General features: G+C 35.5%; 2 protein-coding genes across 15 annotated transcripts in view; both read right to left on the bottom strand.

Moving 5' to 3' along the window:
• snu (snustorr) overlaps positions 1–15,618 on the bottom strand; it is a 524,182-nt gene that overhangs the window by 149,895 nt on the left and 358,669 nt on the right. The window lies entirely within an intron of this gene.
• The window catches only part of LOC106679527 (FAS-associated factor 1), a 7,015-nt gene continuing 1,078 nt past the window's right edge, over positions 9,682–15,618 (bottom strand). For 4 of the 7 annotated variants that reach the window (XM_014419013.2, XM_014418930.2, XM_014418853.2 and 1 more), the window contains exon 2: positions 9,682–11,609. In XM_014419013.2, the coding sequence (XP_014274499.1) occupies positions 9,709–11,601 (1,893 nt within the window). In that variant the 5' untranslated portion in view covers positions 11,602–11,609 and the 3' untranslated portion in view covers positions 9,682–9,708. The remainder of the gene's footprint in view (positions 11,610–15,618) is intronic. The other 3 variants (XM_067049631.1, XM_014419090.2, XM_014418774.2) reach the window with 2 other exon arrangements.

Raw genomic sequence — 15,618 nt, 5'->3', positions numbered from 1 at the left:
AATAACGAAAATAATTTGTAAAGTAAACATGATAATAGAAAAATAGTATAAAATCTCAGAAAAACAGGATTTAGTAGGAGTTTCTTACGTTTTATACGCATATATAATATGAATAATTATTTTTTCACCATATATGATCAAAATCAACTATTTACAATGATTAGTTATTTTATAAAGATATTTTGAAATGAAAGTAAAGGAATTTTAAAAATACTAACTACACACACGCTGACCAAATATACAATTCAAAGAATTTGTTAACATTTACAAAAACTAAATTATAGAACATTTTATAGAACCTAATCATAAATAAGTAGGTTTTCACTTTTTATTTTTTTATCGACGCTTTTTCGAAGGATGTTTGTTCAGTCCAAAGGCCTTTAGTTTTAGGTTTTATGTAGATTCCGACTATTGCAACATTTACTAGACAAACGGTCTAAATTGCCAATCCATTACAAAAGACTGATCTACATGACTATTATAAGGCCTATCTGGACATACGGAGTTGAGCTTTGGGGCTCCACTAAACCATCAAATTCCTCCAGAATCCAATCCTTACAGTCCAAAATCCTTCGTAAAATCGTTAATGCTCCTTACTTTGTCACAAATCAAGTCATCCATCAGGACCTCAATATTCCATATGTTGCCGAATTTGCCAGAACGAGATACCGTTCCTTCCATGATAAACTTCTCAACCACCCAAATCCACTTGTTTCTAACCTGGCTTCTCCTTCATTACCTAATAATCCTCCTAGACGTCTGAATAGAAGATGGCCTCGAGATCTTCTCCTCTAGAAATGTTATTGGAGTTCTATCAGTGGGTAGATTCTCCACATGTTTTTATCATGTCAGTATGTCACCTACAGCAAATTTACTTGTTGTATATATGTGTATACAGTTGTAAATATCAATAAATAAATTATTAAAAAAGAAAAAAATGTTAAAATTAAAAAGGTCAGGGAGTTGGGGCACATTTGTACTATGGATAATAGTTCTAATAGCCAATATAACAAGTATAATATACTAATACTATTACTATGGGAGCATAGTATATTATAATACTAAAACTATGGGAACGCCATCTATTAGTCCAAGCATCAACTAGTACCTAATCAAGTAGTCTAATCCTGTATAAGATGGAACCTGCATACTTTCCAGAGAGTTCAGGATCTGCCTCAGCCTGTTACAAGCCCTTGAAGAGAAAGGATAGAAGGAGGCAACAGAGTGTAGCACGGGTTACACAACATGGAGGTCGGGACCCATCTCAGCGGCAGCACCACGCACAGGTGACCCAACTCAATATGGGGTTCATTCAGATTATTTAAGAGATCTCTCATCTATCTAATAACTACACAAGATGGTGGCCCTCATTACCATTAACTCATCTTTTTTTCAACTCATCTGTCAGCAGGAACAGAAATTACTCCAAATTATCTAAATTCAAATTTAACACATACGGAGTTGAGCTTTGGGGCTCCACTAAACCTTCTAATTCCTCTCGCATCCAATTTTTACAATCCAGAATCTTTCGTAAAATCCTCAATGCTCCTTATTTTGTTACTAATAAAACCATCCATAAAGACCTAAATGTTTCTTATGTAACCGATCTAGCCCGAACCCGATATTATTCCTTCTATAATAAACTCCCTAACCACCCAAACCCACAAGTTTCTAACCATGCTTCCTCTTCCATTCCAGGTAATCCTCCGAGGCGCCTGAAAAGAAGATGGTCTCTTGACCTTATATTGTAAACTGTTATTGTTCTACTACTGGGTAGTTTCTCTACATGCTGTATCATATCATTATGTCATTACGATCAAATTTACTTTTGTATTTTTTATACAGTTGTAAATATCATTAAATAAATTTAAAAAAAATTTAACACAATAAACATTTTATATCTCTTTCGGACAGGGCAATTCATTATTTGCCTAACCCATTTTGGTATGGAGTATATTAAATTTGGTTCCAGGCACTGCCTTACCAATACCTTTGGTTCTCCTGTATTCCTTTCTCACTTGGTCCAGGCTGAACTGCATTACTTCCTGCTATGAGAAATATCAATTTAACATCCTGCTGAAGACGAAAAGGGTAGCGCTCATGGAATTTAATGGTTCTTGACCACACTGTTCAATTTTCTATTGAAAAAGGGTTAAAAAATCCCTATAATTTTAGCTAATTTATGTTTAGTATTGTTCATTGGACTCCTTAAAATGCTAAAGCAAATGAACTCCCTAAAGTTTTCTCGATCGATTACCATTCCTATGGGTCGTAGCGAGAAAGCCTGACACCTTCCTCAAAAAATATTAATTTTCTTAAATAACCCCCATACTAGGCATTTAGGACATATGGGGGGTATGTGGTCATCTACAGGGCATCACCCTATTCAAACCATGGGGGGGGGGAGAGTGTCAAATTTGTATTTCGTGGGACTGCCACAGAAATAGAAGTCGACCCCCAGGCCGGATTCAAACTGGCGTCGCTGCAGTTAAAATTGACCCTTTAACTAGCTCGGCTACAAACTACCATTCATCTAACACAAACATAATTTTTTCAAACGTGACTGGTATTTCCTGCAATCAGAGCAATGAACAAACAAACCCTAGAGCTTTATATATTCCTTACTTATCGATAAACAGTTCCAAGGACTCCACCGTTCGGAAAAACCACTTAGTATTCACATTAAATATAATTTTAGCCAATTAGAAGAGTAACCTAGAACGCAAAGAACATATAATGGTTGTTAATATGTGGTGGATATATCTTATTTGTTGTGAAAGAAAAAAGGTAAAATAATGTACTGAAGCAATGCATATTACTGAAAACATTGCTATTAATTTTAATTACTGACACTAAAATTTATGTGCATTTTAGGTTAAATCTCAGTATTGAAGTATTTGAATAAATTTGAATAGAGTAGTATTTAATATAATATGTTTTAAATAAATACTGTTTAATAGATTTGTCATCTTTATATAGAATAGAGGTAGAAGATAATTGGTATGGATTGTAATATATTTGTTCTCACTATTGTAAAACGTAAACTTTTACAGAACAGTTTTACTGGAATAACACTATTTCTTTATAATCTTTAAATTTCTTTCTTGAGACTGGTAATTTTTACTAAATAATTCAAAAACACTATCCAAAATTATAGTCTCAAAACATTTATTTCATTCACACGTCCAACGTTTCGGCCAATTCGGCCATCTTCAGGGACAATCTCAAATTACTATGAGACATATCATCCAACCATTTAAAAAAACTCCATACAGGCCATTCTGCCCAGGTCAAAACATTAATATCTAATATGTCAAAAGAACATTAAAAATCGCAGTCAAATTATTTCTCTTTTATCACTATTTATACACACAGGAGGTTATAATAAAAGTGTATAAAGAGTGATAAAAGAGAAATAATTTGACTGCGATTTTTAATGTACTTTTGACATATTAGATATTAATGTTTTGACCTGGGCAGAATGGCCTGTATGGAGTTTTTTTAAATGGTTGGATGATATGTCTCATAGTAATTTGAGATTGTCCCTGAAGATGGCCGAATTGGCCGAAACGTTGGACGTGTGAATGAAATAAATGTTTTGAGACTATAATTTTGGATAGTGTTTTTGAATTATTTATTAAACACTATTTCATTAATTAACAGCTAAACAGTTTTGATCGTACATTATTTAAAGTGTCACACAATCCAACTGGACTTAAAAAGAATAAATTGATTTAACAAACAAATAAATAGACAATTAAGCCAATGAGGATTTATCCAGGCTGTCCATTTGGGCTAAGTCAGTTGAAGTCTATATATATTTTTTTATCGTATAGTTATTACATTCATTCATATGCTTCGTACATTAGGAATAGAGTTATATATATTCAATAAATTTAAGCAAGCCTGTCTTTCTCCACCTCAGGCATGAAATAATGAAACAATTTTTGCAAGATGATGCAGAAATTTAATATGATTATATATATATTTTCATAATTGATTACTAAGTTTTATTTCTTAGGGGGGTCTAATTGCCTTATGGGTTTACACTTAGGAGTCATTATTGCCATAATTGTGAATTGGAATGTGAATTAATTAAAAAATTATGAATTGAATTAATTGAAATGTGAAACTCCTGCAACATGGTAATCTGTGGTGAAATTTGATTAAATTGTATGGTAGAGTTTGGAAATATGAAGAAACTTAAAAAAATTAATCCGCGAAAGATGGAATAGAGATCAACTGGTAAACCATATAAAGGTTTGAGGGAGACATATGCTCGGGAATCAGTAAAAATGTGTGGCTAATAGTTAGGCATACAGTTGGAGAATCGCTGGTGATAAGATAACTATGGGTCAGGCGCGTATGATCTATTCGAAGGCGCGTCAAAATCACCCCACATTTCTAGTTGATGATATCCAAGGGGTGGGTAATCAGCCAGTTCGTCGCCGGCAATTCTGCAGTGCCCAAGGATCTAAGTGAAGAACATAGAAATACCGTTTCTGTTGACGGACTTTAATGAACAATTGATCTTTTGGTTTAGCAGGTTTTTTGAGGAAATATTTCTTGTACTAAGTAGGACTGATAATGAATGATAGATGACCTATTTTTTTTTTTTTTTGGGGGGGGGGATCAAAAACATTTAAGATTTTGTACATTGCAACTATTTCAGCTGTGTAGCTACTTCATATCGAGGAGCTCTTGGAACCGTCAGTATAAAAGAAGTCGACATCACCTATAATTTGTCTTGCTTTCATAGAAACTCATATACCAATATGGCCCGAGTGTTATTGTTGTTGTTGTTGTTGATTGCTGCTTTAAGGCGTAAAACCCTCTGGTCATCAACGCCTATGGGATGATAAAAGTAAAAAAAAAAAATAATAAAATAAATAAAAAATAGAAAAATAAAAAAAACTTGAAAAATAATTAAAAAAAAAATAAAATAAAATAAATAAAAACCATAAAAATCGAAGAGGAGTTATAATTTATAAAGAAGGCGATGTGCTTTTAAAAATTCAAATACTCGTGTAATTTTAGCTTCCTCATCTGCGAGTGTTATTTTTAAGTAGCCTTGAAAAGAAAAAACAAAGTTTATGGGAGGGAAGTCTTCTAGGATAATTTCCTTTTTTTAAATAAATATTGTTGAAGCATGTCATCCTATAACAAAAAAAAAACACTAAAAAAATTAATGATTTCGTGTATTTGTGCAGTGTGACCATTCCGTAGACATATTTTGTCCAAGAGATCATACAATTACCTGACGCTTTCCTTTTAATATAAAATGATGACTGAAGTTAATCAGGTTTCGTTTGATTTTGAAGGTACAATTCCTTATAAGTTTTGATGTTGCCATGAATGGTGGTGACTTTATTATGATTTTTCTCCTTTTTTTAAAAGGATAAGGAAATTAAGTTCCCCGACGTTCGTGTTAATATTTAGTGACACTAGTGCCTGAGGCCAATACAAGGACATGAATGTTATTAATCCATTGAGAATGGAAAATCACTTTTTACATTAGTAAAATAATAACAATCAAGGCAAGGTTTATCATTTCTATTTGCATTGAATAAAATAGATAACTTGACATTAAAAAAATAAAAGATGATTCTCTTTATCAAGGACATTTTGGCCTCAGGGTTATGGGATTAACGTATCAATATTCTGTGTTGTGAAAATATTACTAAAATATTTTACTAAATATTACTCTTTTTAATACATCAATATTTTGTGTTCTGAAAGAACGGTAGGAACAGGAGGGGAGGGGGGGGCAATAGGAAGAATTTGTCTGGAAAAAAAAAAGTGTTCTTAAAAAATATTTACAAGGATTACAAAGAACAATAGTAAACTTAGTCACACTATATTTTGACTACAACAATAAATTGTTTTTCTGATAAATCAATTATTTTTTAAGGCTGTTCAACCGTTCGCTTTGAACAGCCCTGATGAAGCCCTGCAAAGTGGGGCGAAACGTTGGACATTAAAATAGTTTTAAACTATTTGTTCTTTTTTTGACCGCAACCCTGACCGTCTACTTATATCTATTTATTAAGGCTCATTTAATAAAGGAGAATATTGTTCTAGATCTTGTTAGTCCTCTAATAACACATCACTTCAAATTCATATATGATCCAATGAACAATTAGCATTTATTCTTAATAATTTCTGAATACAGGAAGTGGATGCCGTTGGTACTGGTAATGGTATTTGGTGGGGGGGGGGGAACAAGCCCGGCAAGTAACAATAGTCGTCCTTTTTGCCAACCCCTGACTGCTACTTAGGTTGCCGCCGCGTACTAACCAAGGTGGGAGTGTCAAGATTCATTCCTCGGGACCGCCGGAAAATGAATTTAATTGCTCCAGGTGGGAATCGAACCCACAACGTTCCGAACCGAGCGCACTGGGACCTGCGCCCCAACACACACGTCCCAAGGTGCCGTTAGTAAGGCACTACACAACTAACTCTAAGGACCTGGGTTCTTATCCGGTTGTGGAAGAAAATTATTATTTCTGTTTCCAACAGTTAGCCCTGTGGGTCCGGGAGTCCACGCAGCCTCATTAATCGAATAAAAATCTGGCGAGCGTTAAAACCAAAAATACTGCACTCTTTATGAACAGAAACGTTGGGCATGTAATATGGTTTAATAAAGTAGGTTTAGACATTTTAGATAATTATTGTTATTATTAACAAATTATTTATTTAATCAGCCAAAAAATGATAAAACCTAAGGATATATGTACCAAGTACAATTGTCAAGAAATGAAAAGGTTATGCAAGACACTAAAATTGGATTGCCATGCTTTCTAAAGAACTATCTGACTCAAGGCTGTGTATCCCCATACGTAGCCCGAATCAACACTTGACTAAAGATTTTTTTTTTTTTTTTTTTTTTAATAATTTATTTATTGATATTTACAACTGTATACACATATATACAACAAGTAAATTTGCTGTAGGTGACATAGTGACATGATAAAAACATGTGGAGAATCTACCCATTGATAGAACTCCAAAAACATTTCTAGAGGAGAAGATCTCGAGGCCATCTTCTTTTCAGACGCCTAGGAGGATTATTAGGTAATGAAGGAGAAGCCAGGTTAGAAACAAGTGGATTTGGGTGGTTGAGAAGTTTATTATGGAAGGAACGGTATCTGGTTCTGGCCAAATCGGCAACATATGGAATATTGAGGTCCTGATGGATGACTTGATTTGTGACAAAGTAAGGAGCATTAAGGATTTTACGAAGGATTTTGGACTGTAAGGATTGGATTCTGGAGGTGACTAAAGATAAGCGAATTAGTACGTATTACTTTTAATTTGTTATAATAAATCATACTTTTAATGACGAATCTATTAACCCCTAACTGGCCCAATAGACATGCTTGGTATTTTTTGAAGAGGTGTTGGGAGAGAGAGCTTGGAGAACAATTTAATTATATTTACAACAATTCAAACACATTTTTTTATACCCCTCCTAATTAAAGGAGCATTGGCCATTAAAAATGAGAAGATCCTACATGTGCCTAATTGATTTTGATGAAACTTTTTAAGGTGCAACTACCCCGTGAGTCAAGCCTGTGGGATAGGGGCTCACCGGGGACCATTCTGCCCCTTGCGGTAGAGCGTGATTCTGACCAAATCACCTTGGTGTACTTGTACTTCCTTTCAAAGAACAAAACCTCCGTCCCTACATGGGTCTAGTGGTACCGAATTTATTTTTCTAATTTTAATATATAATACCGTAGAAGTTATAGAGAGAAGTACCTCTATTTCATTGAAAATAACTACGTCCTTCATATCTGTATAGATATTATTAAATTCAATATTATAATTTTTTGTTTTCAAATGAAGATATTTTTGCTAAGATTATTGAGGAGTTATGATAATAAGGTCCTATAGAAACTCCAGAAGTCCCGCCGGTAAATCCTGTGAAGTGGACACTGGTCAGTTTGAGCAAGCGGCCTTCAAGGCAGACAATACCACTTCGTGTTAGTGTGTCAGTGTGCCGTAGCTTGCACAAGTGTAGCACTGACGCAAGGCGTTGCAATAATCGCAACGCCGATTGCAGAGCTTCTTAGGAAAGTAGTAGCCATCTCTTCCACGATCTTGAGGATCACTGTTGTGGTTGCATCCTCCGGTAATGCGCTTCGGAGGAATACAATGGGATTTTATTCTGTCCCTTTTGTTCTCGTGAAAAGATTGAGGATGACACTCACTAGCAATATTGCACTATGTTACAGTAACAGATACTACAATGGCGACTTAGCTTTTTATGAAATTGTGCTATCCCCATAATATGATGAAAAAAAGGGAAATTCTCCGGTAAGCTAAATAAATGTAGGAGTGGGATAATACCACTCCCAATGGGAAATTCCAAAACAATTTTAGCTTATATTAAGCCAAATATGGCTTGATTGTATCTCTATTTTATTAATGATAAAAAAAAAAAAAATACACAACCTAGAACGGGAATGGCAAAGAACACAAAGAGGTGTAAGAAAAATTTGATAATGGACGACGGAATCGGAAAGCTAATATATAAACAATTAAATTGGAGGAGTGGGGGAAGAATATTATAGATCACATGAGGTGAATTTTCAGTAGAGTAGTTTCTAAATTCTATTATTATATATTATTATTTAATGTTTTGTACCTCGGTCACTATGGTTTTCCAACTTACAAAGTCATGAAATTAAAACTTGGTTGAGGGCGCTAGCCGTATAATGATTATATACTTTAAACTATAAAGTATCAATAAGGTTTGCGAGTGATATGTGATTTTTCAAATTCTAAGTAGTAATACTTCTATATATTAACTAAGTATTTGCAAAACATAAATGAGTGAAATATTCTTATAATTTATTAATCGATACATACATTGTAATGACAATCAAAATATATGTTTAGTATGAAGATAGTAATCGACCAGCTGCGTCCACCAAGGAACGAATATCCACCTCTAGTTCTATTCAAGCCATTCTCATTAGATGGAGTAAAGAAACATCACAAAGTTTATTTCTATTTTAGTTTTATATAAATCGACAAAAACACACTTCCACATAGCTACATGCTTCTTAACACTTATGACATTTTTTGTCCTAAATTAATTTTTTTTTTTTTTTTAATTATTTATTTAATGTAATTTACAACTGTACAAAATAATACAAAAGGTAATATGTAGTATGTTTCATATACACTTGAAAATCTTGGGAAGGAACCACCCATTGGTGGTACTTCAAACATTAATTTAAATTAGAAGACTTAAATTTCAGACGCCTCGGAGGATTATCAGGGATTGTTAAGGATGCAAGATTAAGAATTATAAGGCTTTTAAGAATTGTAAGGCATTTAATAAATTTTTAGAAAAGAAATGAGTTTTTGGACTTTTTTACCGTCGCCACCCTTTTTTATAATTTTTTTATTTCATTCCTATATCATATTTCTATCAAGACTGTGATTGTTGACTTATTTTCATTTAAACATCAAACATAAGTACTACAATAAATAATCCAAAACACATTGTCCAAAGGAATCGAAGGTTAGTAACTGAAGTAGAAAGCAGAATGACTTTAAAAAATACAACCCATTACATAACTACTATTATGTTTATTTTATTTTATACATATAAAAAATGATAATACGATTAAAATCGAATTTTATAATAAATAATAAAAAATATGTTGCTGGTACAATAAAAATATTTTATTATCATCAGCGTGCTTCCAGAATGATAGTTTCCTGATGAAAAATGCCCAAATCTCCAAGGACTGTTTGCGGGTTCATTAGAGTCAAATCTTTTCGCGGCCAACCAGTTATGAATTTGAAAGTTTGCACATCGTAACCGTTAACGAAGAGGAAGTTGAACACGACAACTAGGGTGTCGGTGGAATAGAACCTCCTGCCAAAGGTGTCTCCACTGGGTGCCCGGAACTTGAAGGTGTAGACGGACCTGTTGTCCTCTTGCGGTGGCTCCGGGGGCATATTCGATCGAACCACGGCCACCTCCGCTAACCTCCGCTTGTCCTCCAGCTCCAGCTCTCTCTTCACGCGCTCCTCCTCCTTCGTCTTCTCCAGTATCTTCTGCCTCTTCGCCTCATCTTTGGCCCTATCCATCACCAGTGATTCTTCGTAAGCAGAATCCTGCTCGTTCTTGATCTTCTGCCGTGCGTTCCTCTCATCCTCTTCGATTGCTTCCACTTCCATATTCTTCGTGAATATTTCGACAGCGGCGACCAGCGAAGAGAGCATCTCTGTGATCCCGTTGTTGCCATAGATCACATTGAGCAGTTCGTACTGGGACCGTATCGGAGCGATGACGAACAGAGCCGGGAACGAGTCGGTGGGGATCATATCGACCGTTCTCGCGAAAGAACTTCCTAACACCCTTATCACCGATGAGGTCAGCATACCTCGGCTCGTTTCGTTGGTGACGTCCCACCCCCAAACAACGAAGTAATTTGCGAGGATCTGATGGGTTGCCTCGGAGCCCAAGAGTTCTGTGCAGAACACGTTCGAAAGGATGCTCCCATCGTGGTGGACGTACAAAGCCAGCATTCTCTTCTCACGGACAGGTCGATGGAAGGCCTCCCTCAAAGCGTCTTCTAGCGTGCCAGTGAGGAAGGACGGTGTCGCTTGGCCGTAGCGACGCATGTACTCGTCTATGAAGTGAACAGACCCGGCCATTTCGTCCTCAACATTACTCGGTATCAGATGAGGGGGACCAGGGCGATCGAATGTATTTCCTCCCACTACGTCATTTTCGGCAATGAAAATGTCAGATGTATCATCCAAATCGATAACCTCTTCAGACAGATCGACGAGAACAGATGACGGTAAAGCCGTTTCAGGGTGAGGCGGTTGATTTGCTCTAATTCCCAACGAATGTTCGGGCTGGTCTAACAGCAAGAATCGGACCTGTGTATCATCTGATGTACCTTCAGGCCAGCCGCTCCACGCCTGACAGGTGACTGGTATGTCCGTCAACAGGTAGGCGTCCAACTTCACCTGACCGACCGTGTGACTGCCGGGAACTTTGAGGTTGTAACATCGATCATGCGCTTCGTCGAAGACTTTGAAATGGTAAAGACTATCCGGTTCATCGAACTCTTCCATTTCTGTGGGAACTTCAGTCTCCATGAAGGACGCGCTCCCTCTCAGAACAACGTAGGACAACTTTGGGAGAAATGAAAGAACGTCCGCGTCGGACGAGGGTTGTTGGGGCCAGCCTGTGATAACCTGCTGACAAGGAGGGATATCGGTGACGAAGGATACGAGCCTCTTGAAGCAGTGGAAGCTGATGTTGTCGGGGGCTCTAACGAGGTGGATGCTCGCTCCGTGGACCACGTAAACCTCGATGACTCTCAGCGATGGTGCTCCTTCTTGCTCTTCCAGTCCCGGAGGGTTCACTGCCTCTGGTATCGAACCGTTACGTACTTTTCTAGAATATGCGTCGTTTTGCAATTGAACCTCTTCCGGGGAAGATGTCTTTATAGCGCTCGTTAAATCCCAATTGCAACATTCAAGCCAAATGATCGCTTCTTCAACATTCTTTATCCTGGTAACAACCATAAAATTTTCTAAAATCTCTTCTCGGTTTGCAGACATACTCCTGTCTTAAAAATAAATACAGGGAAACTAGTACAAATGTATTCCAAATACTTATACTAAATTTTAATATAAAATAATTCAATATCAAAAGTATAAAGATGATAGGATACATTAATACAATTAAAGATAATAGATATGAGCTTATTTGCAATAATTAGACGCAGTAATGATTGTAGCTAATTTGCAAGCAACGAGGAGGTACTGAGAGAGATATAATGAAGGAATCAATTACAGAAGATGAGCAAGGATATTTCTGAAGGTAATATTGTCATTTCCTTCATTTGTCATTACCTCGAGGCACGAAAGCCTTTGGTTAGCTGCCAATAACGCCACAACCAATAAATCAATGTGATGTTAATCTTGAAGGTCCCTATTCCTAATACAATTGCCTGTCTGTACACTACAGATCTAGTAAGCAATAATCGGACTGACGTGGCATTATGAAATATGAGGAATGAGGACATAAGATACTTTTGGACAATGTTTCAAAGAGACAAGAGTATGGCAATGATGTTCTAAATGTCAATACAAAATCAAACCTTATTTATTACAAATCAGTTCCAAAAGCATTACTACCTAATATACACCTTTCTCGAAACATTACTAGATGAAGGAGGGCTTTAGAACAAATGCTTTTTGTACAGCAGGAAGATACCTAGTATGCACCTAGACTCGTGCCTGTCAGGCGAGCGAGAGAACAGTCACCGATTTAAACATTTTCTTAAAAACACAAAAGAACAATACATAAACTGCTTTAAATATTATGTAAGCTGTGGAGGTGAGGGTAGTGAATGGTATACCCTACTTCCCTTCAATGAGAAAACGAAGCCAAAAGACCACACCCTCGGTGCCCAGGATAATAGGAATGTATTACCATGGCAAAACTGAAATAAAAGTCAGCTGGTGGTTGATTCCTCATACGCTCTCCTTTTCCTGGCAACTTACCCCCTCAATTATATTCCGAGTATGAAAGTACAATAAAGGTTTTACACCGTATTATCTTCCCCAAAAGTAGCTTTATTTATTTTTATCAATAAATAAATAGTTGTCACACAGAATTATTCATTATATACCTTTCCCTCCGCCACAAATTACCAATATACAAAAGCATTCTCAGACCGGCCCGCCTCCACGGAGCACCAATTCGCCTGAATGCCAAATAACATAGGACCCAAAACAGCAAAGAAACTATAACAGTTCCAGGGCAGTATACTGAAACGTATTGTAAGACAAACTACTTTACAAAGAGCAAAAACTGACTACATCCACGCGACACTCGTACTAAAGACAGTGACAGAATTCATCTCACGTAGGCAAATCAAATTCTTTGATAACTCTCAACACAGCACTAACCCAATTTTTCAGATATTAATGCCAATATGACGCCCACAAAGGTGGCAAACACACATGAACAGTCCCAAACTCGACTGAGGACAACTAACTTAACAACTGGTGAACTCCCTCATCAGAAAGCAGACTCAAACCACTATTTCAATTCAGTCTTTTTGTATCCCTTTCCTTATCCCCCCCCCTTATAATGCATTTCAAATGCAGTAAAAGAGATTCGACCCATTCTTGTTACCTACCCTCTATCAAACCATAAGAAAAAAAATATATAATAAAGTGTAAATTCAATTTCAAAACTTTTAAACTACATTTTGCATCTAAAGTGAAGTTATCAGTTGGCCTTGAAATGTGTTGTATAGATGTTTTTTTTGGTACAAAAGAATTGTTTTGAAATCACTAGTCAATATTTTTTGTTTTTAATAAGAAAAGATTTATAAAATATTATGCTCTTTAACAAAATTAACACTCAAGATAGTTTACTTTCGTTTAGAGATTAAAGCGGGAACTGGAAACATTATGTATAGGTATCTGGACTGAGCAATTATCAAAGTGAATGCTGTTTCAAAAGTAAAGTTCAAACAATATTTATTGATTTTAAGGGGTATTCATGATATTGAGTTAAATTTAAAAAGCTTTAACATGCTAAATGATAAAAGTATAGGATTGTTAGCAGTTTAATTGATAATCCATATATGTTAAATCCAGAGAAACCCCCTGCGGATTTTCTGGATAAATGGTTTTCTAACCTTGTAATCTTTACAAGATAATAAAACCCCCAACAGCTTAGTCACATCATGTTTCCTCCACATCCCTTGTTCCTTGTTCTCTTTTTCATTTTATTATTATTTTTATACACTACTTTATTACAGTTTAAAAACGTAAAAAAAATTAAAATAAAACGAACTACGAACAACTAACCTACCTAAATGACATAAGACAAAATGGTATTGATCTCAGCTGGTCTTTTGTGTGACGTTCTCCATTTAGCAGACCTATTAACAGAATCTCAACCACGTTAAATTTTATATCGTTTTAATAAGCTAAAAGAAGGAAATATTTCTTTATTTAACACAACATTTTTCCATTTAACACACTATTAAACCAAAGATCATGGATATCCCTATTGTGGGGAAATGCGAAAATTCACAGCCGTGTAAAAAGTGTGGAAAAGAAAAAATTAGATAACAAAAAAAGTGTAAAAGGACATTTAGAAAAAAAACAGGGATGTATTAAGAAAAAATTCATAACATTTTCTAGCCAAAATGGAGAAAATCGGCAAGAATAAATATTTTTTAGCTTGGAATGTTAGTTATTTCTCCAATGATAGAGGACTAACACAGACCGAATCAGACCGTGCGCGATGTACTTAGTAGCGGTATTCGCGTAAAATAACGGGATTAATAGAATATAAGGGGAAGATAGCTGTTGGTATGAATAGGGTATGGTGTGGTCAGCACGGCCGAATCATAATACCCATATCTACTTTTTATTTTTCTCAAAAGATTTTGTAATTTTTCAAGGATACTCAGCGTTTAATCAGTGATTTAATTGACATCCTTAATAAGTTAAAGAGACCAAACTTTGGGGAAAAAAAATATAAAATAAAAATCCAAAATGTTATCCGAACAACTAGAAATTAACATTATGTGAATTTATTTTGTCATTAGAGATTTATTAGGGCTCATATTTTAGCAAATTTACTGTAATTTAAATTATTTTTTTTTTAGGTTTTTAAGTACTATAGATAGTTTTCAAGATAAATACCTCCGAATGAAAAAATAATTTTTTTTTTATGGTTTTGAAACAGCCGCCATTTTTTATTCCCCCTACCTATACTTGGCACTCATCAATTTTGACTAGTAATTATACATAGTTTCCATTAAAGTAATCAAATATTGGAGGTGAAATAACTGCCTTTTTTTTCTCCCCTACTCTTGTATTAGAAGGGAAATCCCTTGAGTCACTAATTCTGGATATTCCCTTGACTTATCTTGACCTTGAGGGCTATTCTATCTGGAAGAAGGGCAGAAGGTACGATTCCATACAACTGGTTCAGTATGGACTCAATTAAGGGTGGAGAAAAGAATGGATCGTCCAGGAACCTATAGTTTGCAGTTGAGTTGGCATTGATTTGGCATACAAAGAAATAGGAATGGTAAATTACCATATAGTCAAGGTAAGTTAGTAATATTTGCAGTAGGGTTAGTAATATAGTAAGGGCAAGTTAGTAATACAATAGGGTTAGTAATATAGTAAGGGTTTCCCAACTAAGTGGCAACTTACTATCTTTATAAAACAGCGAAAGCATGGGGGTTTTATTCCCAAGACATGTGCCAATCTGAAGAGTTACAAAATAACCCCCCCCCTTCATATTAATACGAATTAGGTTAGGTACGGTTTCAGGATATGAAGCACAACTTTCAGCATGGTTACCTTAAGCATTTTTCAGTAAAATTCTCATATTTTTTGTAATTACAAGAAATAAAATATAAAACATAGTGGAAACTATTTATTAAATGTCAAGGTTTCAACTCATATTATAGTCTGGTGTTAAAAGTGCATTTGGTGCTTACCTCTGAGGTGAAGACTATCCCGCATAAAAGTGCATTTGGTGCTTACCTCTGAGGTGAAGACTATCCCGCATAAAAGTGCATTTGGTGCTTACCT

This window comes from Halyomorpha halys, unplaced genomic scaffold, assembly GCF_000696795.3.
Source record: "Halyomorpha halys isolate HHAL.00 unplaced genomic scaffold, Hhal_1.1 Scaffold2.1, whole genome shotgun sequence".
Lineage (NCBI taxonomy): Eukaryota > Metazoa > Arthropoda > Insecta > Hemiptera > Pentatomidae > Halyomorpha > Halyomorpha halys.
This window is presented reverse-complemented; position numbering and strand designations above follow the sequence as displayed.